The sequence below is a fragment of the Prionailurus viverrinus genome, chromosome E2 (genome assembly GCF_022837055.1).
Source record: "Prionailurus viverrinus isolate Anna chromosome E2, UM_Priviv_1.0, whole genome shotgun sequence".
NCBI classification, from domain to species: Eukaryota; Metazoa; Chordata; class Mammalia; order Carnivora; family Felidae; genus Prionailurus; species Prionailurus viverrinus.
Window position 1 is genome coordinate 10,796,232 of NC_062575.1, and position 23,772 is coordinate 10,820,003.

The 23,772-nt window shown below is 47.3% G+C and overlaps 1 protein-coding gene across 1 annotated transcript in view; it reads right to left on the reverse strand.

Annotated features, from left to right (window-relative positions):
• Positions 1-9,002: 9,002 nt before the first annotated feature.
• VAT1L (vesicle amine transport 1 like) overlaps positions 9,003-23,772 on the reverse strand; it is a 147,455-nt gene continuing 132,685 nt past the window's right edge. Inside the window, exons 8-9 of the mRNA XM_047834170.1 lie at positions 14,413-14,496; positions 9,003-10,628 (exon numbers count right to left, since the gene is read on the reverse strand). Coding sequence (XP_047690126.1) covers positions 10,530-10,628; positions 14,413-14,496 — 183 coding nt within the window. The 3' untranslated portion in view covers positions 9,003-10,529. The remainder of the gene's footprint in view (positions 10,629-14,412; positions 14,497-23,772) is intronic.

Sequence of the window (23,772 nt, forward strand, 5' to 3'; positions counted from 1 at the left end):
TTCTTGGCAGGAAAAGCCTTCATCCACTTCCCCTCCATGGAGACTGTCTTATCCACTGCACAAATGCCACCTCTCCCAATTTTGTACCCTGGAGCCCTATGCATCTCTCCCTTTTATGCTGCTAGCCTTCTCTGGTTGATTGGGTCCATGTCTCACTCTGTCTTCTCGACATTGGGCTTTATGCCAGCAGTGGCCAGGCTGTATTTATCTCTGAATCCTATACAGTACATAAAACAGGTCCATGCACATAGCAAAAGCTTAATAAATATCTGTAGACTGGAATTGAGTCTCCTTGATAATATTTACCTTACTAGAGATAGATAGATAGATAGATAGATAGATAGATAGATAGATAAGAGAGAGAGGGAGAGGGAGAGGGAGAGGGAGAGAGAGAGAGAGAGAGAGAGAGAGAGAGAGAGAGAGAGATAAGGACAGATTGCTCCTGATTGAGAATGGGAGCTTTTGATATCCTCTTAATTCATCTAGTTAAATACTTGGTTCAATTTGATGGTGGGCTGACTTCCTATCTTGCTAGTTGATTAATCTCAAAGGGTCATTGGGACATCCAGACTTCTGCCCCCAAACAAAGACACTTGTCAGACCATCTCTTAATGTCGGCAGTCCACTGAGCATTAGCTTGGGCTCAGTAAATAGGGATTTATGCTTGTTTCTGCAAAGGATGAAGAGATCACATGTATTGCGATATGTGCATTGGACTGATTCCCTGCTTCTCAGTACAGCTTTTTAATTCATCAGGCTGCTGGGCCTCCTCCTGCTGGCCTTGGATAGAATTCTCCAGAGTCAGAAAAACAGCAATAATTTCTTCTTGCTCCCTGGGCAGGTTTTTGAAAAACTGAGAAGGGCTGGCTTCAGAAGTCATTTTAACTGACACTGGCTTGGCTTCTGGATAATTTTTTCCAACATGTTAAGTGGTATTGTGCGTTTTCAGTGACTTGGGCATTAGAGAATGCTTCGCTTGATTGCTGGGCCCAAATTCTGGAAACTCAGTTGCTATGTGTAATGTTGGGCATTTTACTTAACTTTTGGGCTTAACTTGGTCATCAGCAAAAGGGGGATCGTATCACTTACTTTATAAGGTTGTTGTAAGTACTTGGCAAGTTAATACGCCAAAAATGCTATTTTCCCCACAGTAGCCTCCAAGATAAGGATTTGTCCCCAAGATAAGCCCCCAAGATAAAGGACAGGTCATTTATTTAGGTCATGTTGGGGCACCTGGGTGGCTCAGTCGGTTAAGCATCAGACTCTTGATTTGGGCTCGGATCGTCATCTCACAGTTCATGAGATCAAGCCCCACGTCAGGCTCTGTGCTGACAGCGTGGTGCCTGCTTGGGATTCTCTCTCTCCTTCTCTCTTCCCCTTCCCTCTTGGTGCTCGTTCTCTCTCTTTTAAAATAAATAAATAAACATTTTTAAAACATAGAAGGTGTTGTCAAGAAGCAGGAGTTGGGGAGTGAGGAGAATGAGATCAGGAAGGAAACACAGCAGTATTCTTAGCAATGCCCTATAAGGGTGTGCTAATGAGTAAGTTACCACTGTGGGCAATTTAGGTTTGACCCCCCCAGGGACCTTAGAGATTTTGTGTGGAACATGCCCCAGAAATGATGACACCAAAGAGGAATCTGGGCATTTATCCACTGGCTCCCATCCTCCATGGTGGAGGTGCCCACCCCCGGCGGGTGTTAGCCCCTCCCCACCATAGTAATTGTGGGTTACCTTAGTGCACTTGTGCCCTATGGCACTGGAGCTCACCTGCAGGCCCAGAGGAAGACAGACTAGTCCAAGTGCTTGAAGTGAGATGCTGTCAGCACGCCAGGAACCGTCCACAGCTGCAGGTGAACTCTGGTGCACCAAGACGATATGTCCTGGGGCATCAGTGGTGACTGCCACGGGGACCTAAAACAGTATCTGGTGCCCCGGTATTCCATATTCTGTAGCCGTGGTGGACACCGTTTTAACCTCCCGGCTTCCCTCCCTGTGGGGATCTATCCCTCCGTCGCTTGACTTGCTTCTGGTAGAGCTGTCGATCAGGTTGCCACTCCCACCATGAGCAGGCTTGGGGGTGGGCACATGATCCAGGCTGGCCAATCAGGATGGTCATCCCTCGGCCATTTCCGTGATGGGTTTAGGATGGACATGTGACCCAACTGGATGAATCAGAGCCTTCCTGAGAGGACCTTGAATCCCAGCCGAGCTAGTGGAGGGGAAGGGCCTCTTCCTTGTCGGGAGTCGAGGGTGCGGGGGGGGGACGATCGCCTTGCCTGGAGGACGTGAAGGCGCACCTGCTGGCCCCCCATCTTTCCCAGCCGATTAAACGCGGGCAGGCCACCTAACCTCTCTGGAATGTATGGTCCCTATCTGAAAGCAGGACTGATGCCTCCTTTCCAAGGAACCGTTTTGATTCAATGAGGGTGTGTGTAAAATGCCTGGCAAAGAGCAAATCCTCGGTAAATGTTAGTTTTGTTTTGGTGGTTTGCCTTGATTTGATTTCACTCTATGGAGATCTCTGAACGCTAAGCTGGGACGGTTTTATGAAAATGATTCCCGTTTTTTATGCGCGTGTTTATGAGCCTGCCTTGTGGGTCCTACGTTAGCTCTGACTCCGGGCTCTGATGGGTGGTGATTTCCTGTCTGGGGACCTCCCATGGACAAGTGTCCCGCAGTCCTCAGGAAAAGCCTGCATCCCCAGCCCCTCTTGGTCTTCCCACTCCTGGAAGAAAGATGTGTTCTTGCTTTCCCACTCATGCCAGATTAGTAGCTACCTTAATTCATGATCAAACAGACTATGGATCGCCCCTGGGGGACAAACCAGAGAACTACTGTATCAATATGCCCCCGTCCCAACCTGTTCTGCCTCCAGAACTGGACCAAGTATAATGGTGAGGTTTATTTGGGCAAGATATTCCATGGTCCTCTCTTACATGAGAACATTCTCCAACAATCCCTTGATTAAGTAAGCCCTGTGCTTTTAGTACAAAATGCAGAAAGCTTGAAGGGACATTTGTGGATTTCCATAATCCAGTCTTGTTAATCTTTTGTCTCTCTCTCGGTGCATGCAATAGGGAAATGGACCATTCTGTGAACCTACCCTGTGCTTCCCCACGGATGTGCCCGAAGGTAGTTACTTGTTCTGGAAAGCTTTCCTTACCCGCTCCTGATGGACGTTATTCATCAATAATGGCACTTTTGGGGCGCCTGGGTGACTCCATTGGTCGAGCATCCAACTCTTGATTTCAGGTCAGATCATGATCCCAGGGTCATGAGATTGAGTCCAACATTGCACTCCATGCTGAGTATGGAGCCTGCTTAAGATTCTCTCTCTCTCTCTGCCCCCTCCCCTGCTTGCACACAAGCACACACTCTCTCTCTAAAATTAAAAAAAAAAAGCACTCTTTACCACTGCCCACATAATCTCTCAGTGCCAAGGCAGGCTTGACGAATCAACTGCCATTTGCATAAGAGATATAATTTGTTTGTTATCGCATCATTAAATTGTAAGCTCTTGGATGGCAGAGGCTATGTATTTCTTATTTTTCCTAAGACACTAAAAATAGTGTGTTGGGAACATGCTAGGTATCTGATTAATGTCTGTTGAATGAACAAAAAACCTTGTTTGAAAGCATTTACCATCTGGCTTCCAGACTGGAACTTGTGGGTCGTGGTTTCAATCTGGTTACACATACATGGTTAAATTTGATCTTCGTAACAATTCTGGGCCATAGACAATATGATTATCCCCATTTTAGTAGGGGGAAGCTCAAATGCCAAGCCATTTGCCCAGATTTGATCCCTGATTTGCAAGACTCTAAGGCTTATGCTCTTAATCACTGACATGCGGGTGCATATGCTTGTGATGTGTTGAGGCTTCGGTTGTTCCTGAGTCAGTTGCTGTTTAGGTACCAATTTGAATAACTCAGGGGACGTCTTTACGAGCATCTTTGCTTGGCTGGTTATAGGAGCTCTGCTATTCTGCTCAAGGCAGAGAATGCAAAAACACTTATGTCTTCGACAATCCAGGCTGCTATAACCAAGTATCTTGGACTGGGAGGCTTCTAAACAACAGAAATGTGTTTTGTACAGTCTGGAGTCTGGAAGTCTGAAGTCGGAATAAGTGTGCTAGTGTGGTCAAAGTCCTGGGAGAGCCTTTTTCTGGTTGCAGACTGCCAGTATCTTTATATCCACACACAAGGGAGAGAGAGAGAGCAACGCTCTTGGGACTCTCATTGGGGCAGTAACCTCATTCATGAGGGCTCCACCCTTGTGACCCTACCTAATCCTGATTACCTCCTGAAATCCCACCTCCCAATACCATCATACGGGAGAGAGGGAGAGTTACCACATGAAATTTGGAGTGACACCCACATTCAACCCGTGACTGAATTTCTTCCCCCACAAATACATCTAGAAGTGAAGTATTGAGATCTACATATTCTCTAGTGTTAAAAAACAAAACAAAACGAAACAAAGGAAGCTATTGAGTCTTTCCCAAACATCCCATTCTTTCCTGCGTTAGCAAATGGGAGTAGGGAAAAGAAGCCAAGGTTGATCGTGCTTACTCTGTGCCAGGCACTACGCTGTGTGCGTCGCGTGCATTATTCTCCTGAACAACACCCATTCATCTTAAAGACTTCACTCAAGCATCACTTCCCGGGGGTACCCTTTCCTTGACGTCCTCTTCTGTCACAGAGTTGACCCCTCTCTACTTTGTGCTCCCACTTGGCCCCTAACGTGGCCTCTCTGAAGCTGTGTGGTATATACCGGTGTCGATTTCTGCTCATTCTCTAGACCCGCCTGTCCAAAATGGAAGTTGCTATGGGGCGCCTGGGTGGCGCAGTCGGTTAAGCTTCCGACTTCAGCCAGGCCACGATCTCGCGGTCTGTGAGTTCGAGCCCCGCGTCGGGCTCTGGGCTGATGGCTCAGAGCCTGGAGCCTGTTTCCGATTCTGTGTCTCCCTCTCTCTCTGCCCCTCCCCCGTTCATGCTCTGTCTCTCTCTGTCCCAAAAATAAATAAACGTTGAAAAAAAAATTTTCAAAATGGAAGTTGCTAGACACAGGTGCTCCAAACATTTGCAGTGTGTCCAGTCCACACTGAGATGTGCTGCATTAAAATACACACCAGACTTTGAAGCCTTAGTATGAAAAGTGGAACATAAAAAGTCTCGTTAATAGTCTTTATGCTGACGGTATGTTGAAATGGCAACATTCTGTATTGGGGGTCACATGAAATATTAAAATTATATATTTTTTTACGTTTTTACTGTGACTGTTAGAAAATGTAATCTTGTATGGGGCTCATCTTCATATTTTTCCTAGATAGCACAGTTTCAGACTGTGAATTTCTTGAGGAAAGGTCTGTGTCTTATTTTCTTTCTATTACTAGGACCGGAACAGGCTCGTGCACCCAGTAAGCGTTCACTAAAAACCTGTTGAACAAACGTGTGTCTTCGTTTAACGTGGAGCCCCATCTTCTGGTCCCAGTGATGGGACCTGAAATTTGGCAGAAAGACCCCAATGAACTAACTCATCACAGTGGAGGTTGGGGTAGGGGGAGCATTTTGGCTGTCTCCTCTCAGCAGAAGCCATATTCTTCAAGTCAAAAGACCAATTAACAAAACACAAAACAAAACAGAAGGGATGCTGTGAGCTAATGGGACAGCCAGAATGGGGGAGTAGTTAGTAAGCCTGGAATATGGTTGATGGAAAACCTCAAAAACTTCCCCCTCTGACTTCAGAAGAAAGAGCAAATTCCCTGGAAGAGTTCCAGCTGGATCTGTGGGAACTTCCCTGGTCCATATCCCCTCGCTGCTTCCATGTATCCTAATGGCTTCCTGTGGCTGTCCATCTGACAGCATTGTCTGGCCACAGCCACGTGGGTGGTTCACACAAGGGCAAGGTCAAGAGCATCAGGGAATCAACACGCGGGTGGAACTAGCCCTCTACAATGATGCGTGGAAACTGATGGAGAAATGTGACAACTTGCTCACTTTTCAAATGGGAAAACTGGGGGACCTGTCCACCTCTCCCACAGCGGTAACCTGCTCATCAACATACCCTGAACTGGCTTCTTCCCTTTCCTGTTTATATTCCCCTCCCCTCTCCTCCACCAAGCTGTCCTTCTTGGAATCCTTGTTTCATTGTCTGATTCTGGAGGACCCGAACCAGGGCAGCGGCAATCGAGGTACTTGATGTCTAAGTGAGACCCACACTTTGACCCATCTCATATCCCTCTTCCCGCTGAACCCTGCCTTTACTCTTGGTAATCACCTCCGTGCCCCAACTTTCATGCCACACCACCACACATCCTCGTTCCTTTCCACGGAAATCCAAGATGATCGAGCGGCATCCAAGACCTCCAAACCTGGTACCGACTTCCCATCATGCCATTCTCCTGCTCCACTCCATCCCCATGTGTGCATTTCAGGTACATTCTTCTCTCTACTCCTCAATATGCCCTCAAAAGTCCTTATCTCTTTGCTTCTACACACATTTCCCTACACCCCCAAACGGCTTTTAAAAACCTCCATTACCACCCAAACCTCATTCACGACACTGAAAGGAATTTTGTTTCCGGCCGCTTGACCTCTTCCCCGTTCTCAGAGTTGTAAGTGAAGATGTGGGTTTTAGTTTAGATTCCAGTTGTTGTTGCTGGAACTGTGTTTACATGTGACAGTGCACCAACACTGGCTAAGTGAGACCACGAGATTTATACGGAGTACATGAACATTAAGTAGGAATATATGAGAAAATTCTTCGAGGAGGCACTTTGAGAGAATTTTACTGACAAGGTGAGTAACTTTCTACTTTGTAAATTCAGGTTTAGGTATGTGGCATTTTATTGACATGGAGCTTAGCTCTGTTTTTTTGGCTTCCTGCTGAGAACACCTTAAACATACTAAAGCCTCCCTAATCATGAATTCCTCTTTCATGAAATCTTAGCCTTGGGGATTTAATTTGTGTATCTCTTTGGTAACCTTGAGGATATTGGATCATGAAAATGAAAGTGGTTGAGATGTGTGAGTTTTAAAATCAGTACTTGAGGGGTGGTTCAGTCGGTTGAGCATCCGACTTCAGCTCAGGTCACGATCTCATGGTTCATGAGTTCGAGCCCCACATCAGGCTCTGTGCTGACAGCTCAGTGCCTGAAGCCTGTTTTGGATTCTGTGTCTCCCTCTCTCCCTGCCCCTCCCCTGCTTGTACTTTGTCTGTCTCTGTCTCTCTCAAAAAACGAGTAAAAACATTACTTTTTCTAAAAAAAAAAATCACTAATTCACTGAATATTCCATTGGAGGACCAGAAAAAAAAAATGCCTCTTGATATGTATAGTATTTGCTGCAAAGCAAAACAAATTTACAAGCATGTTCTTGAAATCAGAGGAAACAGAATACCTGAAGAGTTTCTGGGGAACAAAGGCTGGTAATTTGAAATGCATCCTATCTCACCCTTATTTAAGCCAAGAAGCATGATACGGTGGTTAAAAGCATGGATTCTAGCTTGGATTGAAATCCTGGCCCCACAACTTACTAGCTGTGTGATCTTGGGCAAGTGCAAAATCTTAATCTTCACTTTTGTCACCTATGGAATGGGTGTAATGATAAACCCTACCTCTCCGGGCCCTTGGGAGTTATTATATATGTTACTTAATTATGATTTTTATCTATACAGCTTTCTTAACAGCATATAGTAGGTGCCTTATAAATGCCATTATAATTATTGCCATTATTATTATATGATGTCTTGGACAGTTCTTTTCTTTAGTGGTTTTACTTTCTTGCTTGAGGGAACTTGAATGTTTTTTCTTTAAAAAAAAAAAGGCTTTAGCTCGTCTTATTTTGACTCCTGTTTTCTCTATGCAGTCTTTAGTTTCTCATTTGAAGATTCTTCTATCACATATTTTTAATTTCTTTTTCTTTTTTGGTCACCCACTCCTTACATTTTAATAGTGGCGATATTTTCCCAACAGCCATGGATGTGGGGTCACTGACGCCAGGCTAGGTTATGCTATGCTGAATACTTTATTATATATTTTATGTAAACATAATTTGCTTTGTAGGCACAATGTAACAAAAGCTCTAAAGCCACAAATACATTAGACAATATTTCAGTTCACTCCAATCAAGTTTAGATGACAGAGAAGCCTTCACAGTTCCTTTAAGGCAAACTGAGACTTTCTTTACATTTCCTTCAGAAAACCAATCACGTGACAGGAAGAAGGTGCTTAAAAAACAAGGGTGCAGTAAAGGGTTAATTTTGGTATTTCTCCTGTTCTTCAGGGCACAACCTGACCTTGATAGTGAGACTCTAGTTTTCCTTTCTCACTCTGTATTCCGAGGAGCCAAAAGGGTTTCTTCTTTAACCAACGGCCATAATTTGACTGTATTAATCTTGCTAGTTGAAAAACAGATTTGGGGAAGCATGATTTTTTTTTTTTTTAAATGCCTCTCCTCTGGACAGAACAAAGGCCGGTGGTGGGATTCTGCGAAGACAGTTCTCGCCCCTGTCACAGAGGACAGCCCTGATGTGGCCGGTGGCTCTTGTTACCCCAGCCCTAGAAAATGCCATTTCTGTCCAGCTCACCAGGAATGTCACTTGGGTGGTTCTCCTTAAAACCTCATTGTCAGCTTGGTTATGGGAGAAACATGACCAATAATACAGCATTTAGCGAAAGTTTTGGGGGTGGGGAGATAAACCTCCACATTATCTTTCTACGTGGCCCAGAAATGAAACGCCGGTGAGTCATGGAGTATAAACAGAAGATGTCAGTGTCTTCTGAGATACTGTCACCTCCCTGCTCATCAGATGGCGGCACCCTTTTTTGCCTTCATATTTTACAAGTACATTCACAACGAGGAGAAACTCCCTTCAGATAAATATTTGGCATAAATAAGTCATCATCACAAGCTTGGGGTAGGAAAAAAAAAAGAATGTGATCAATGAGGTGACATTTGTTACAAAAGGACTTTGGAAATGAAAAGGTAATTGCTGGAATGCATTCATTCCCATCATTTGGGGAAAGAGTTGGGTCGACCCTAAGGCTCACTGGTGGAGAGGTGGGGCAAGGTGGGAGCCCTCCAAGGTCTTCCAGAAAGCAAAGTGACTTGGCGGGGGGGGGGGGGGTGCTAATCGTGTGGGCTCCATGTGTCTCCAGCTTGGTTTGTGAATGAAGGAGTCACCCTTTGAGCCAGGAGTAGGAGCAGTGAATGAGGAGCCCCCTTGTGGAGACACTGAGACTCTTCCTCATCCGTCAGGGGAAAGGTTCGCCTCAAGGCATGTCAAGTGTGGTGGGGCTGGGTGTGGGGTTTCCTAGGAGTTTAGGAGCTGGAAAATCGGACAAGGGTGTGCAATCAAGTAGTTTGGTCCCCGATTACCAAAAAGCAGGGGCCCTACAAAGAGTCTGCACCGTAATTTTATATTTCAGAGGAGAGGAACTGCACTTTTGGCATCAGATACTGAACGTCAACCGTTTGTATCGCTAGAGTTTGTTACATGTCGGAACATGCTTTGGCAAGAAAAGAGACACTCACTGATTTTCTTTTTCCCCAAATATGGTCTACAAGGGAGGTCTTCCCCGGGGGATCCTTGGTAAAGGTAGCTGCTCACTACCAGGAAATGGAAATAGCAAAATCGGTAATGCCCGTGGCAGGTGTGCAAATGTAGGCAAATCTCGGTAATGACCTCTGAAATAGTCCCACACGTGGTGAGTTTTCTTACAATTGAAATAAAATGTACATGGTGGGGGAGGGGAGGATTTTGCTCATGAGACATGGTTTCAGAGGAGAAGTCTCTGTGGCTGGTCCTCAAACTCATGCTGTTGACCCATCCTCTATCCTGAAAACTCCACGTCTGTTTTCCTGTGTTGATGGTTAAGAACCAGTGAAGGGATCAAGCATCAGAGGCTGAGAGGAGAGTGGTTCAACCTCTGGCCCATTAAACAACTCAATGCATGTAAGGAAGTTGCCTCTTGAACGGGGAGACGGAAAGGATTGTTTGGAGAGATCCTAAATGTATGGGCTCATAAAAACACCCGCCAGCCTACCCTCTTTCTGCCAGCCACATTGGCAAGCGCTCTTGTCAGAATCATGGGTGGCTGGAGGCAAAAAGTGTCACTGGCCTGAAGCTTCCCAGGATCTGGACACTGCTCTTAAGATAACACCCTTCAGTCGAAACTTGTCTTTGCCCACGTCTGGTCTTGTAGGCACTGGGCCTGAGGGCTTGTATTAAGTTGCAAGGCTGTTCTAAGAACTGTCAAGAAGGACCCAAAGATGGATGGTTGTGAAGGAGGGGAGAGGGGAGAGAGTAACACACAGGTGGGGGAGGGACTTAATACTGCGTGGGATGGGATTGGCACTTAATTTCAAAAACAACAGTGATCAACAGCTTTTTAGCTCAGCTGACTGCAGACAAACACAACACACAGTGGGCTACAGCGTTTGTTCACTGGGGCACAGAAGAACTTTCTCCACCGGCTCCTCTTGTTCCCAATCATCCTCCGTGTTCTCCTGCCAGGGTCCTGGGCTACTGGATGAAGGGCATCCGCTCCTTGTTCTCGCTGTCGCCCTCGTGGTCCTCCTCCTCCTCCCCCGCCTCGCTGGTCTCTGTGCTGTCGTTGGCCATCTGCAATTCAACACAGGGCGTTTTAGAAGGTCTGCGATGTCTCCTCCCTTCCTGGAGCATCTGAGGAAGCCCCTTGGGAAGGCCTCCTTCGAGGGCTAAGAGTTAGGGTCGTTTCCTTCCCCAGGAGGGCAGTGTGGTGCCGCCTGTTTTAGGGCGGGGGCCCTGACGTAAGGATCTGAGTGCAAGGATTGGGAATTTGGGAGATGATTCCAAGGAAGCGCTGGTAGGGAGGAAGGAGACGAGACAGAAAAGGCAAGGGAGCCTAATAAGTAGGCTCCTGATGTGGGCGACTGGGGCTCAGTCCTCTTGGGGACCACTGGGAGACAGTGAGGGGCATGCCCCTCACAGGTGTCCCGCAAATTTTGGGGTGGGGAGGAAGCCAAGGAATGGCCAAGGTGGGTATCTCCCTGGCCTCTCTGGCCAGTTCTGTACGTGCTGGCCACACATGTTTCTGGGGCTGGAGGCTCTCAGTCAGAGGGGCCAGGTGCTGGGGGACGCACTTAGGCACTGAGAGCGTCCACTGCACGGACTGGTCGGGGTTGAAGTCCTGGTGCTGTCACTCCCTAAGAAGCCAGAACAACCATACTAACAAATGTGCATTCGTGTCCTTTATTGTCTACACAGAACACCGTGTCCACGAATGTGGACTTTGGTTCTAGCTAGCTAGCCATCTCCACCAGTCCCTGGCGTGGTTATTATCCCTCTCTGAGCCTCCCTTTTGTGGATGGTTACAACGGGAATAAACCCACCTGCCTTACAACGCTATCATGAGGACCAAGTGAAACAAAGTAACATGATGTACTTGAAGCGTCCAGCAACGGGCCGAGCGCATGACGGATGCTCAAGACATCCTAGTCCTGTCCATCAGCAGCCCCCTTAGCGAACTGGGCCTCAGATTTCCACTCCTAAGCCCCAATCGACGTCCTTTGCCCTGAAGCCCAGATCTCCTAAACCCGAGTCTTTGCCTATGCCCACCACTCATTCTTTCAAACAGGAATTGGGCCCACGGTCCTCGGGCCTCCCCGCGTTGCCTGTCCTGGAGCTGGATTTGCCCTCTTGGCCACAGGCAGTGTCTTCTTCCTGCAATGCCAGCCCACCACTCCCTCCCCTAACTGGTGCCTACTTTGCTTTCAGCGCTCAGCCCGCTTCCTCAAGGAAGCCTTCCCAGACTACCCTAACTGGAACGGTTTCCCCCCCCCCCCCCCACCATGATCAGCTCTTCTTTGTAGCACAGATCAGCAGTGTCCCATCTGGACGGATGGCCTCTTGACCGCCGTCCACCTGCCCCACCATGGGAAGCGCAGACACCGTGGAAGATGACCAGGTCTCCTCTTGTCTTCCTGTGTTACCCTCTGCAACTAGCACGGTGCCTGGCATGCAGGAGCGTAGAGTACGAACTCTGAGAATAGCGAGCGAATAATCGTGAGAGCTCTGGGGGCGCCTGGGTGGCTCCGTCGGTTAAGCATCCAGCTTCATCTCCGGTCATGATCTCGCGGTTCGTGAGTTCAAGCCCCGCGTCGGGCTCTCTCTCTCTCTCTCTCTCTCTCTCTCTCTCTCTCTCTCTCTCTCAAAAATAAATAAACATCAACAAAAATAATCACGAGAGCTCTGCCTTCTTAGTCTGTACCCCACATTCACCAGTGTGCCAGGGGATCAGGCACATTACCCCTTTCCATCTTCTCAACAAGAAGCAGCAGAAACAGTAACTACTGCCCCCTGTGCAAGGTGGGCAGGCTCTGTTTTCCCGCAGCGCGCAGGGACACCCAGAGGTGACGTGCCCGGGGCAGTGGCGGGGCGGCAGAGGTCGGCAGGCTTCAGAAAACGCTGCCACTGTTCTCAGGGGCGCCGGTCAGGCTGGGGCCAGAGCTGCGCCCCGATGCCGTGGGGTCCGGAGGAAGCAGCCCAGTCTCTGCTGGGACCCTGGGACCCGTCCTCAGGTGAGCTCAGCTCCGCCCTGGCTCAGCCTCATTGAGGGAAGGCCCCACGCAGGAGAGCCTTCACTCTTGGCAGGCACTTCGTAGGCACTCCTGGCAAAGGCACTTCCAGAGCGCTGCCCGAGCCCCTCGTAGCCCCGATAGTTCCTGGAGGAGGGGGAGTACCGTGCAGTGTACTCAGCGAGGCAGATTCGGGGCCCTTGGCTTGGCCTGAGCTCTGAAAGTGGCCCTTCTAATAGAAGAAGGCCCCTCTGTAGGCCCCGCACTGCCCCCACCCCCAACAGCTGCCCAGTGGGAAATGATGCGTTCCCGAGGGGCCTTGACCCCATGCCATTTCCTTTCATTAGGCGCTTGCCGTAGAAAAGATTCGCCGGACCCATCTTGGCTCTCACGATGCCCTCTGTTTATTTAGCCTGACTACACGCTCCTCCTCCTTCAGGTCTCGTCTCTATCCAGGCAGGCCGTGGCCTTCTCCCCGCAGAGGCCTTCCAAACACCACAGATCTGAGTTGGCCACTCACCACATCTCTTTGTTTCTTTCGGTCCTAAGGTAGAAGCCCTCCTGAGTGAGATTCAGGAACCAGCACCATGGCAGGTCCTGAGGTCTCACCCTCAAAGTTGGGCTTTTCAGCCCAACTGGTGAGAATCCCCTGTGGTCAAACAGGCCTTCCCAAAGTCCAAGGGCCCAGCGGGACCTCCTGTGTAACAGTCACAGGCAGGAAGCTGATGGCAACTATCTTGGTTAAAACAAACTGTCCAGGTTGGCTCTAGATCCCCTCTACTGATGGGGTAAAACAGACCTGGTCATGTGTCTTAAGAACAACAGAAGTGCACAGAAGACCCGAGAGCCCAGCCCTCACCTCCTCCCTAGCCTCAACCCCTCATCTGCCTTCAGATACTTGCTGTCACACCCCTAGAACTTCATAAGCACTTAACATACGATGTCCCTATACCTGGTGGTCATTTGCACTTTGTGAAATGCCCTCTCATGAAATCACCCTTCATTGAGTGAAATGACCGTCCTTCCTGAACTAAATTATGGTTACAAAAGCCAAGGTACACCTAAAAAAAAAAATACACACTAAAACATGCAAAGATTTTAGTTTTTTTCTTTTATAAATGCCCGATGCAGGTTCAAGACTCAACGGGTGAGAAAGCGAAGAAACAAAAAACCCCAAGTATTTTCGCTGTTAATCCTTTCCCAGAACTTAGTATGCATGGGACGATGCCTTATGTGTATCACTCTAATTGACTTGTGAGAACTTCGTTTGCAGACAGGGCTACTGAAGATAGACAGGCGGGATAATCGCCCAGGGTCACACACAGGAGAGGAGAGCCAGGCTCTGAATCCACGCAGTCTGACGGCGCTCTGTGTGTCGACCGCACACTACATCGCCCCCTCCCACCACCGGTGGCCCCAGCAAGCAGGTTGGGGAGTGACTTTGACACGCTTCACTCCTGGAGGGATCCCTGGACATAAGGGTACCCGCAGGAGGCATCTCGGAGGCAGGTGGCATCCTTCTGTTGAGAATGTGCGTGACTCTATTAGATTTTACCAGGAATTCCTCTCACCTGTGGCAACCAAGAGGCAGCACCTGTGATAGGCAGGTTATCCCTATCTTTCCTGACTGCCCTTAGATTGCTCTTGAAATGCTCGCACTGAGGCATTTCCTTTCCTTCTCAGCACGCATCCCAGCGGTGTGACTAATTGTCCATTTGCATGGTTTTTTGATTACACAGGTCTCCTCCGCGAGCCAGAGAGCCGCCTGTATTTCCCTCTCCCCCACCTGTGCCTGCGTCTGATAGACCCTGTCGTGCTGAACTGAACGGATCCCTCTGCGTTTGACTCACCAGTGGAGTCGGGGTCTTCTCTACATCCAGAATTAACTTGCCGATGTTTCCTCGGTCGTGGATCCGCTGCATGGCCTCCTTCACCTGAGCCGGGAGAAAAACGGAAGGGCTGATTGGGTGAGAAGTTGCCCAGGTGGAAAAGCCAAACCAGCCGCCGCCCACGTGGGGGCGCTGTGGTCCAAGGTTAGCAGCCAAGCCAGCGATGCTTTGGGACCCTGGGTGGAAATAAATTCTGATGGTGTCACTCAGGTACTCTGAGCTTGTGCAAGCAACTTGGTCCTCTGGGTCTAAGAAATGAAAGTGATAGTCCTTGTAATAAGACGACGAAATTTTCTTTAAAAGGTGGGGGGGGGGGGAGTTGGTGGGGAGGAGGGTACCGTGAGGTTCCAAGAAAGACATCAGTCAGAGTAAATTCTGATCGGTAAAATTATTTTTCTCAGAGTCACTTGTGCCCTGCTTACCAAAGTGTTCTATAACTCTGATTCGTAGTTTAACTAAAATGATCCATTACCCAAGCTAAACTATATTCAGGAAAATTCCCTTAGGTTACTCCTGGTTATTGCGTGGAAATTTTGTTTCTACGTAAGTAGAGTTTTCTCCAGAACTAGTATTCTGCCCAGAGAAGAGGACCTACTTTTCCTTCCAAATCATATGGGCTTACTTAAAAAGCAAGCGTGTGCCCTGATCTGATTTATGCTTTGAGCATTTCACTCTCTGGCTGTGCGGAAAATGAGCTGTAGGGGGCGCTGGTGAGGATGAAATGAGATAAGCAAAGGGCAACCATGCCCAGTGCTTGGCATGAATAGGCTCTCCACATTTCTTAGTGAAATCTAAATGGAAATACAACATCTCTTGATTTTTAAAAAAAGTTACAAGAGATCTGGCCTAAATATTTTTTCCTGAAGTCTCAGATTTTTAAATATTTTTGTTCACTCATTCAAGTCCACAAGTATTCATGAAATGTCCTTATAGGCTACATGCCATAGTTTTTGTTTGTTTGTTTGTTTTTGTTTTTGTTTTTAGTTTAAAGTAAGCTGAGACGTCTGTCTTTGAGGAAACCTGTCTTCCCGTTTGGATAAAAACTTGAGCCGTTAAAATGTGCATACTCTAATTGCTTTTCTGGGACTTAGCCTAAAGACATAATTCAAATTGGGGGGGGGGGGGGGGGGAAACTTACCACACAAAAGATACTCAATCACAGCATTGCTTTTAACGGTGAAACACTTGCTGCCACTTCTGTATCACAGAGTAAAGGAATGGTTAAGTAAACCACGACTCTTAGATTTAGCTACAGAATGGAAATACTATGTTGCTATTAAGCTGCTAATTACAAGGAAAGTACAGCAGGGCCAAATGCCTTTGTAATGGTGCTAAATGAGAAAATCGAGATGAATATTTTTACTTACATCCCCATAAAAACGTGGACATCCTAAAATAATCAGAAAGGGGTTCAGACACATGATAAAACATTAGGAGAAATGAGTGCCTTTTAACTCCAAACATTGTTATTTGGCAATATGTTATCAAATCAGTATGTAATGTAAGTTAAATGCATATTTAAATGTAGTCCTTGGAAAACCTAGTATCGGTTAGAATCAGCCCTTTTATAGACTGGTAGTGTCATATGATTAAATTTCCTGACCCTGATACACATGCCAATAGATGTCTTTTATTTCTGTGGTGAACACTGCTTTTCAAAATGCTGTCATGTCTGGTCATCACGACTATATACCGAGAATGTTTAAATACCGTGGCAGACAGCCTCCAGAATGGTTCCCAACCTTCCTTTCCCCCTGACACACACCCTTTCTCCCTTGAATGTGGGCCAAACCTGCTGACTTGCTTCTGACCGTTGGAAAACAGCAAAAGTGATGGGATGTCACCTCCAAGATTAGGTTATGAAAGACTGATTTCTGTCTTGTCGTCTCTTCCTCTGACTCTTCGTGCCTTCTTGCTCTGGTGACACAAGCTGCCCTGCTGTAAGCTGCCCTAGGGAGAGGCTCACACTGCAGGGAACTGAGGCAGACCTCCCACCGACAACCACTGACGAACTGATACCCTCGGTCCAAAAGCCCATGGGGAACTAGCTCCTGTCAACAACCAATGAGAGAGCTCAGAAGCAGATCCTTCCTGAGTTAAGCCTAGAAATGAGAACGCAGCCATGGCTGACACCTTGGGAGACCCTGAGCCCAAGGACCTAGCTAAACCATGCCCAGGTTCCTCACCCACGTAAAGTGAGATCACAAATATTATTTTAAGCCAGTAAGTTCTGGGGACATTTTGTTATGCAGCAATAGATAACTAACATTCTTTCCTTTCATACATAGTTCTTATCTTGTAAGATATATGTCATACCCATTTCACAGCTAAGTACCTTGATGCTCAAAGATCAAAGCAATCTGTCCAAAGACTATGTGGCTATCAGTGACAGAACTGTGGTTCAAACTCGGGTTTGTCAGACTTCAAAACTGATGCTTCCTCCCCCTGCCCCCCGCCTCCGTTCCGCCCAGACTATGTTGTTTCATTTGATTCTCAAAGGCAGAGGAAGGTGGTAGGTAACATCTCACAGAATGATTTCCCAGAATTCAGTTGTTTATTACCCTGACAAGTCATTAAGCACCTGGAAACTCCTTGGAGATTCGGAAGAATTTTTGTGCCATTTCTCCAGTAAGATAGAGCCCAGGGACACTGAAAAGCTGTTTTTTTCCAGTTAAAGCTTATTGTGATGCTAGAAAAAAAAGCCCCCCGAAGGGCTGGCTCTAATCTGCATATTTTTTTGGACAATTTCCTTCTGAAATGAACTGACTCCTTGAAGTTCCTTTTGAAGGGGATAGAGAAAGGGTTGGGAATGTTTCTGAGACATAACTGCACTAGTCTGATCCCCAGTCATGCTGTTGGAGTTTAACATCCTCTTAGGCTGCTCTTGGAGACGTGAAACAGCCCTTTTGATGACAGCGCAGAAGGAAAGAAATGGCCATTTTCTGATCAATTTTTTATCAGGTGAGGCACTTTACACACGTTGCTTCCTTTTATGTGCACACCACAGGTTCACAGATGAGAAACCTAAAGGTGAAAAATCTAAGGAACCTGTCCCCGGTCGCCCACTGAAAGGAGTTCGAACCACTTGGGAACTGAGAGAGCAGTTACCCCTTTACAGGACTCTGGACAAAATCCAGGACAGGGCTCTGCTGTCTGCACCCCGAAACTGCCCTCACATATCTCCATCACGAGGTCAAGTCTGCAAAAAGAGACTTTGCTCCCAAAATACCAGTTCGTAAATTGAGAGATCTATGTTATATCCATTTTACAGCTAAGTACCTTGATGCTCAAAGATCGGTAGGTGACAGTGACCTCGGTAGGTGACAGTGACCAAAAGATGGTGGTGACAACTTCCAGAGAGCTCCTTGTCTCTCTTGTGGCTACCATTTTTGTTTTTTCTTTTTTTCCTAAGGGACACTTCTGCTCCAAACCTTTTCCCAGCGCACTTGATGATGGGAAAATCCTAGGAGCCCCGCACTGCCTAATGCAGTAGCCACAAGTCACATGTGGTGGCACTGAGCACCTGAACTGGGGCCAGCACAGACTTCGATGTGCTGTGCGTGTAAGCCACGCGGCCAACTTCAAAGACAACGAGAGCAGATACACTATGTCGTTACGAATTGTTGTCATCAATCACGCGGTGAAACGTTAACATGATAAATACTCTGGCTTAAATAAAACAGACTACTAAAGTTAACCCCCCCACTTTTTACTTCTCTGGATGTGGCTACTACAAAACTGAAAACGTGGCTTGTGGCTCACATAGTCATCCTGCTGGACAACACTGGACTGACTTCTCAGGAACGGACGTCTCTTGTCCTTTCCTGTGTCACTACTTTGTCTTACACCTCCCTCACTCCTGCCACCGGACGCTTATCTGGAGGTTACTGGGCTTCTCAGCTTTGTGCCTCTGTATACACGGGGTTCCTTCCCGGACTTTCCTGGTCCCGGATCTAACTTGGATTTGTTCTGGGGCTCTTGTTCTCGATGTGGACCCTTCTAGGAAGCTGCTACTCCCCCGCCCCCACTCTTGCATTTGGGGCCAAGTCTCCTTTGGGCTCCCTGGGCACCTCAGGCCAGCTATAACATCACCCTTACCCCCAGCTTGGAACTTGGCCCTTCTCTCCAGTACGTTAGGCCAGCGCCGTGCAGTGGAGATACGAAATGGGCTACAAATACACTAAAATTTCTCTAGTTACTCACATTAACAAATGTAAAAAGACACTGGTAAAATCAATTTTAAGAATATATTTTCTTTGACCAAATCTATGCAAAATATTATCACTTCAGTATATGCTCCACATAATAAGGTCTTCATGAGATATTTTATGCTCCTTCCTCCTTTCGTACTATACGTGTCTGGAATCCAGGGTGTATTTTGCTCTTACAGCGTGTTTCAATTCAGATGAGCCATGCTTCATGTGCCCAGTGGCTGCACATGGCTCATCTCTACCGTACTGGGGAGTGCAGCTCTAGATGGTGGGACAGTGGCACCAACCTCAGGGACCCCAGTGCACGGGTGTATTGGGCATATGATAGCCTCCAGGATGAACGGATGGATGAATAAGCAAGTGGTATGTGGAGAGAGTGAGAGGTCACGTGGCTGAGCCACACGAGAGGTTTCTGTCTCACCTGACGCTCATCTCAGAGCCCTCGGCCCAGGCCGCTGCCTGTTGGGGGCCTGCTCAGTGCTGCCCGGGTGTCCCAGTGGAGTCTGTTTGTAATCAGGGCCGTGGCCTCTCACACTCAGTCTGAGAAGCCACCGCCAGCTGTGCGGCTGGCCAAATCTGGTCTTGGCAGCTGGAATTTCCCGGGCTCGGGATTCTGGGCATACTCAGGCTGTCTCAGCCAGAGCTGGTCTCCCCTCCAGACAGTGGGAGGAAATGTGAGTCATATGATTAAGACACCTCAAGATGCCGAGATCCTGAGCACAGAGGCTACCTGAGCTTTTCTGATACTTCTTTCCTGTCCCTGGGAGGCCACCTTGGTACCATCACAAGTGGATGGCGGCAGGCGGCAGTGAGATCATCACTGAGTCCTACGCTCTGCTTCAGTGTCATTCCAGCAAGGGGCTTCATCTCTGCTCCTCACCTGCTTCATATGTTAAATGATAATAGCTCTCTTCTATCCATTCATTGATGCAGTCAGTCACTGCTTCAACAGTGCCAAAGCCCTGTTCAGGAGCTGTGTATGAAGTAATGGATGGTGGGGCGCCTGGGTGGCTCAGTCAGTTAAGCGTTTGACTTCGGCTCAGGTCATGATCTCACGGTCCGTGAGTTCGAGCCCCGTGTCAGGCTCTGTGCTGACAGCTCAGAGCCCGGAGCTTGTTTCTGATTTTGTGTCTCCCTTTTTCTCTCTCCTCCCTCCCCCACTCATGCTCTGTCTCTCTCTTCTCAAAAATAAATAAATGTTAAAAAAAATTTTTTTTAAGTAATGGATGAAATCAGTAGGCTCTCTCTGTCCTGAGGTACCCACGGTTTTGCTTATTAAATAGGCTAAACATAATGAAAAGAATCTCACAATTAAAAAAACGTGTTCTTAATTTGTTTATTTAGCCCCCATGGATCGCAACCCATCAGAGTTGACCCTGGGCCATTGTTGGTTCATGCTCCAACAAAGTCTAGTGGCATTCAAGATGGCGTTCAAGCATGGCCTACGGGGAAAACGTAATGGGTTCAGAACACGTTTGCAGAGGAGCAGTACTTACAGTCATTCTTACTTCTGTCTGCAATGGAACCAGGAGAGGTGGGGTTTCTGAAAGCCTGGGAAGACAACGGTGAGTAAACACCTACAAGACTCATGCCGTCATGAAGCTTATGGTCTAATGGGAGATGCAGACCATCAAAGAATGACTCGAACGAATGCAAGATTGACACTTACTAATTCTAAGATGGTGTTATGAGCATGTGGATAGGAGGTTTGATCTGTTTGGGAAGATTAGAGAGGGCTTCCTTGAACAAGTGGCAGTCGAGCTGGGGTTTAAAGGATGAGTACGAAGGAGCTAAGACAAGAAGGGAGAGGGGCCTTTCGCAGGAGAGGGGGCAGAATGTGAATGGAGAGACTGAAAAGGGGGCCAGTGGGTGCAAGGACAAAGAGCAAGAGTGAATGTGAGGCAACGTGCTGGTCAGGTTGGTTGGGGCCTTTGGTACTGTATTGCAAAGAGTTTCCAAGGATGCAGGGGCACACAGTGACCATACAAATCTAGAATATCTTTCCACCTCCAGTCACCTTCTGAGTAGTCAGTTTTTTCACACGTGAGTAATGAAAGTTAACAATGCTCAATCTTTGTTGGGATCTCATTTAATGTTTCATGATATTCAATTTCCTTTTGAATGGTGTGAAAGGCACAAAGTCATTAGGGTACAAATGACACCACTTAATAATCAAAGCATTTGGCCTGTGCTATGAATAACAATAAGCCTAGCCACCCAAAACAGGGGAAAAAATGAAGATGGGTTATTCCATGGATCACTGTGCCTATTAGGTGATAAATTAAAAGGTTTGAAAAGGAAGAAATGAGTAATACTATAATTAAGAAGCAGATCTACCAATGTCATCTATGGAAGATTACTCACATTTACAACAGCCATCTTTGGAATGGCTTAAAATACAAAGGGGGTATTGAAAAGTAATACATTCATTGCAAATAGACTTGGAATCTGGAATTTCTATGTTTTGTCAGAAAGCTCTAGGAGTCTACAGTGAGTGAGCCCTCAGATTTTGACCTAGATGCAAGAGTGACTGAAAAAGTAAAATGTTAAGGAACATAAATTGGCCCACTTGGGAAAAGAGAGAAAAGGTTCAAACAGCCAACTGCTTTTTTGGACGAGTTGCACAGGTGTCTTTGCAATAATGCAGGTTGTGGACTATGGTGGAGAAAGGGAGGTGACAAGGGTGCAAAATTTAAGGAGGCACCCACTCTCAGCGTCAGGCAGCTGCTGGGTCAGCACCTGAGAGGAAGCCCCTCCTTAACTTTTAACCCTTGTCACATCTCTTGCCCCACCCTGGTTCTGGTCCTCAAGGATGACCGTTATTTTTAAAGGAAGGGGAACACTAAGTAGCTTTTAGAAGTATCTGTTTGGCCACTGAACAGCCCATGGGGATGCTCCAAGAGGATTTTTCAAGGGGCCATTAGTAGGAACTCTGGCTTCAAAAAGGTAAAGAACATTCTGCATAGGAGGAGGCAGGAATGCAAAAAACAAGATGGTGGAATCTAGATGGAGCACCTGGTCCTTTTTCCTTCATGGATACTTGGATGACACTGACTCTTGACCATGGTCACGAGGGGTTCAAGTGAATTAAATATTGAACCAAAAGTTAGAATGTTCTGCAGAAATCTGCAGCCCATAATCAAGCCCGACTATACATTCTTACCTATTGTATTTTGAACTAACGCAAGAGATGAAAAACAATCTAGTGAATTGCCTCCAATGTTTGTTTTATTTTATTTACCAATGTTTCCCAGTGCTGGATTTGGATGGTTGAATAGAACTGAAGTGGACACTCACTGGATGCTTATTCCAATATGAGAGTGAGGTTCTGGGGAGGAAGAGAAAAAAGTGTAGGAGATGGTTCCTATGCCATGCAGAAACATATCTGTTGTACAGTCTGTAAGAGAGACATCCGAAATGTGATGGGGCACAGAAAAGGAAGCAGCTGGGGAGGGGAAGAGGATGCAAACCAAGGAAGTGACTCTTTGAGATTTGAAGGTCAAGTAGAAGGCTGTCACTCAGCCAATAGAAGGACATATAACCAGTCCAAGGAAATATTGCGCACCTCAGAGAATGAGTCACTCATGGCCACAAGAACACGGAGAGTGATGATGAGTTATTGAAAATGCTCGTGAGTTCCTTAAGCTCCTCAGGTCTGCTGGACAAGGGTAAAAAATAACCTGAGCTGCCACCGCTCAGGAAAATTCCACACGACGGTGGTAGAACTTGCAACATATAATTCTGACTGGCCCTTGCTTTGCATCTTTTAGCAAAATCCTCCAGCCGGGAGATTCCGTATTTCTGCTCAGAGGACTCTGGTTCCTTATTAAGGGTGTAATTATCTTGCTTCCAGATAATATGGTTTTATTTGCTCACTGATTGATAACTACGATGTTCCATGGTGGCTGAGGGCTTTCAGCTGGAGCTACCAGCCATGAGTTTGTGGGAAAAGGTTAGAACTATAAGGAGGCCAAAGAGACCCTTCAAAATCTTGGAAGTTCTCTGATGGGCAGCCATGTTTTTGCAAGAATGACAACCAGACGTGCTGACCTTTAGAAAATTACCGTTTAGAAGGCAGAGGTGACGTTTCTTTAGGCTTGGAGAGAAAGGGCCCACTTGCAGGTGTGTGGGGGGCGTCCTTAGAACCTAAGAGAATTGAGATGTGTTGATTATGCCATTGACATAGCTGTGGTTTAGTCAAGGGCGAGCTGCCGAGGGTGCCAAAGGAGACCGGCCACCAGAGACAGATGTCTGGGACAAGTTGTCTGGATAGTAAAATGGCCTAAAGTAAGGAGCGGAAATAAAAGAGGAGTTGTGTTGCTCTTTGAGGTGCTTACCAAGTGCTCATGTTGAAAGCTGGTTGTCACTGTGACTGAAGGGCGGTTTCTTGGGGCATCTGGGTGGCTCAGTCGGTTAAGCATCCGACTCTTGGTTTCGGCTCAGGTCATGATCTTACAGTTTGTGAGTTCGAGCCCTGCGTCAGGCTCCATTGTGACAGCGCGGAGCCTGCTTGGATTCTCTCTCTCACCCTCTCTCTGCCCGCCCCCCACCCGCTCTGTCTGTCCCTCTCTCAAAAATGAATAAACAAAAAAATTTTGAAGGGGAGTTTCTTGAGGATCTCCCCACTTAGAGAGGAAGGACAGGGCATGGCTAGAGGCTCTGGACCTGGCACCATATCGAGGAGAGTCACCGCTGTCTATACAATGTGCTGGGAGAAGGCAAGAGTCTCAAGGAAGGAGCTGTATCTAAAAATCAGGTAAATGTAAGGGACAAGGCAGAGGCGGTATCGCCTTCGGGGGAGGGGGGCGTCACTCATTATCATCACAGTAGCTGACATGACAGACACTTAGCAGGTGCTGTCACTGGGCAAAGCATGACCTCACTTCATTGCATCAACCCTGTGAGGTAAGTGGGAGTTTGTCAGACTGTCAATCACGGGTACATAAAAATATTCTCCCCTTTCTTCCGGAGTCCCTGTTGCTCATGGAGGAGAGCTGGGATGAAAGTGAGGTTTCGGGAGAGTTAAGTGGCTTGCCCAGTGGGGAGGAGCCGGGCTTCAAACTGAGCCCCGCGTAACTCCAGGTTTCATGCACGTTTGCTAGGCATGCAC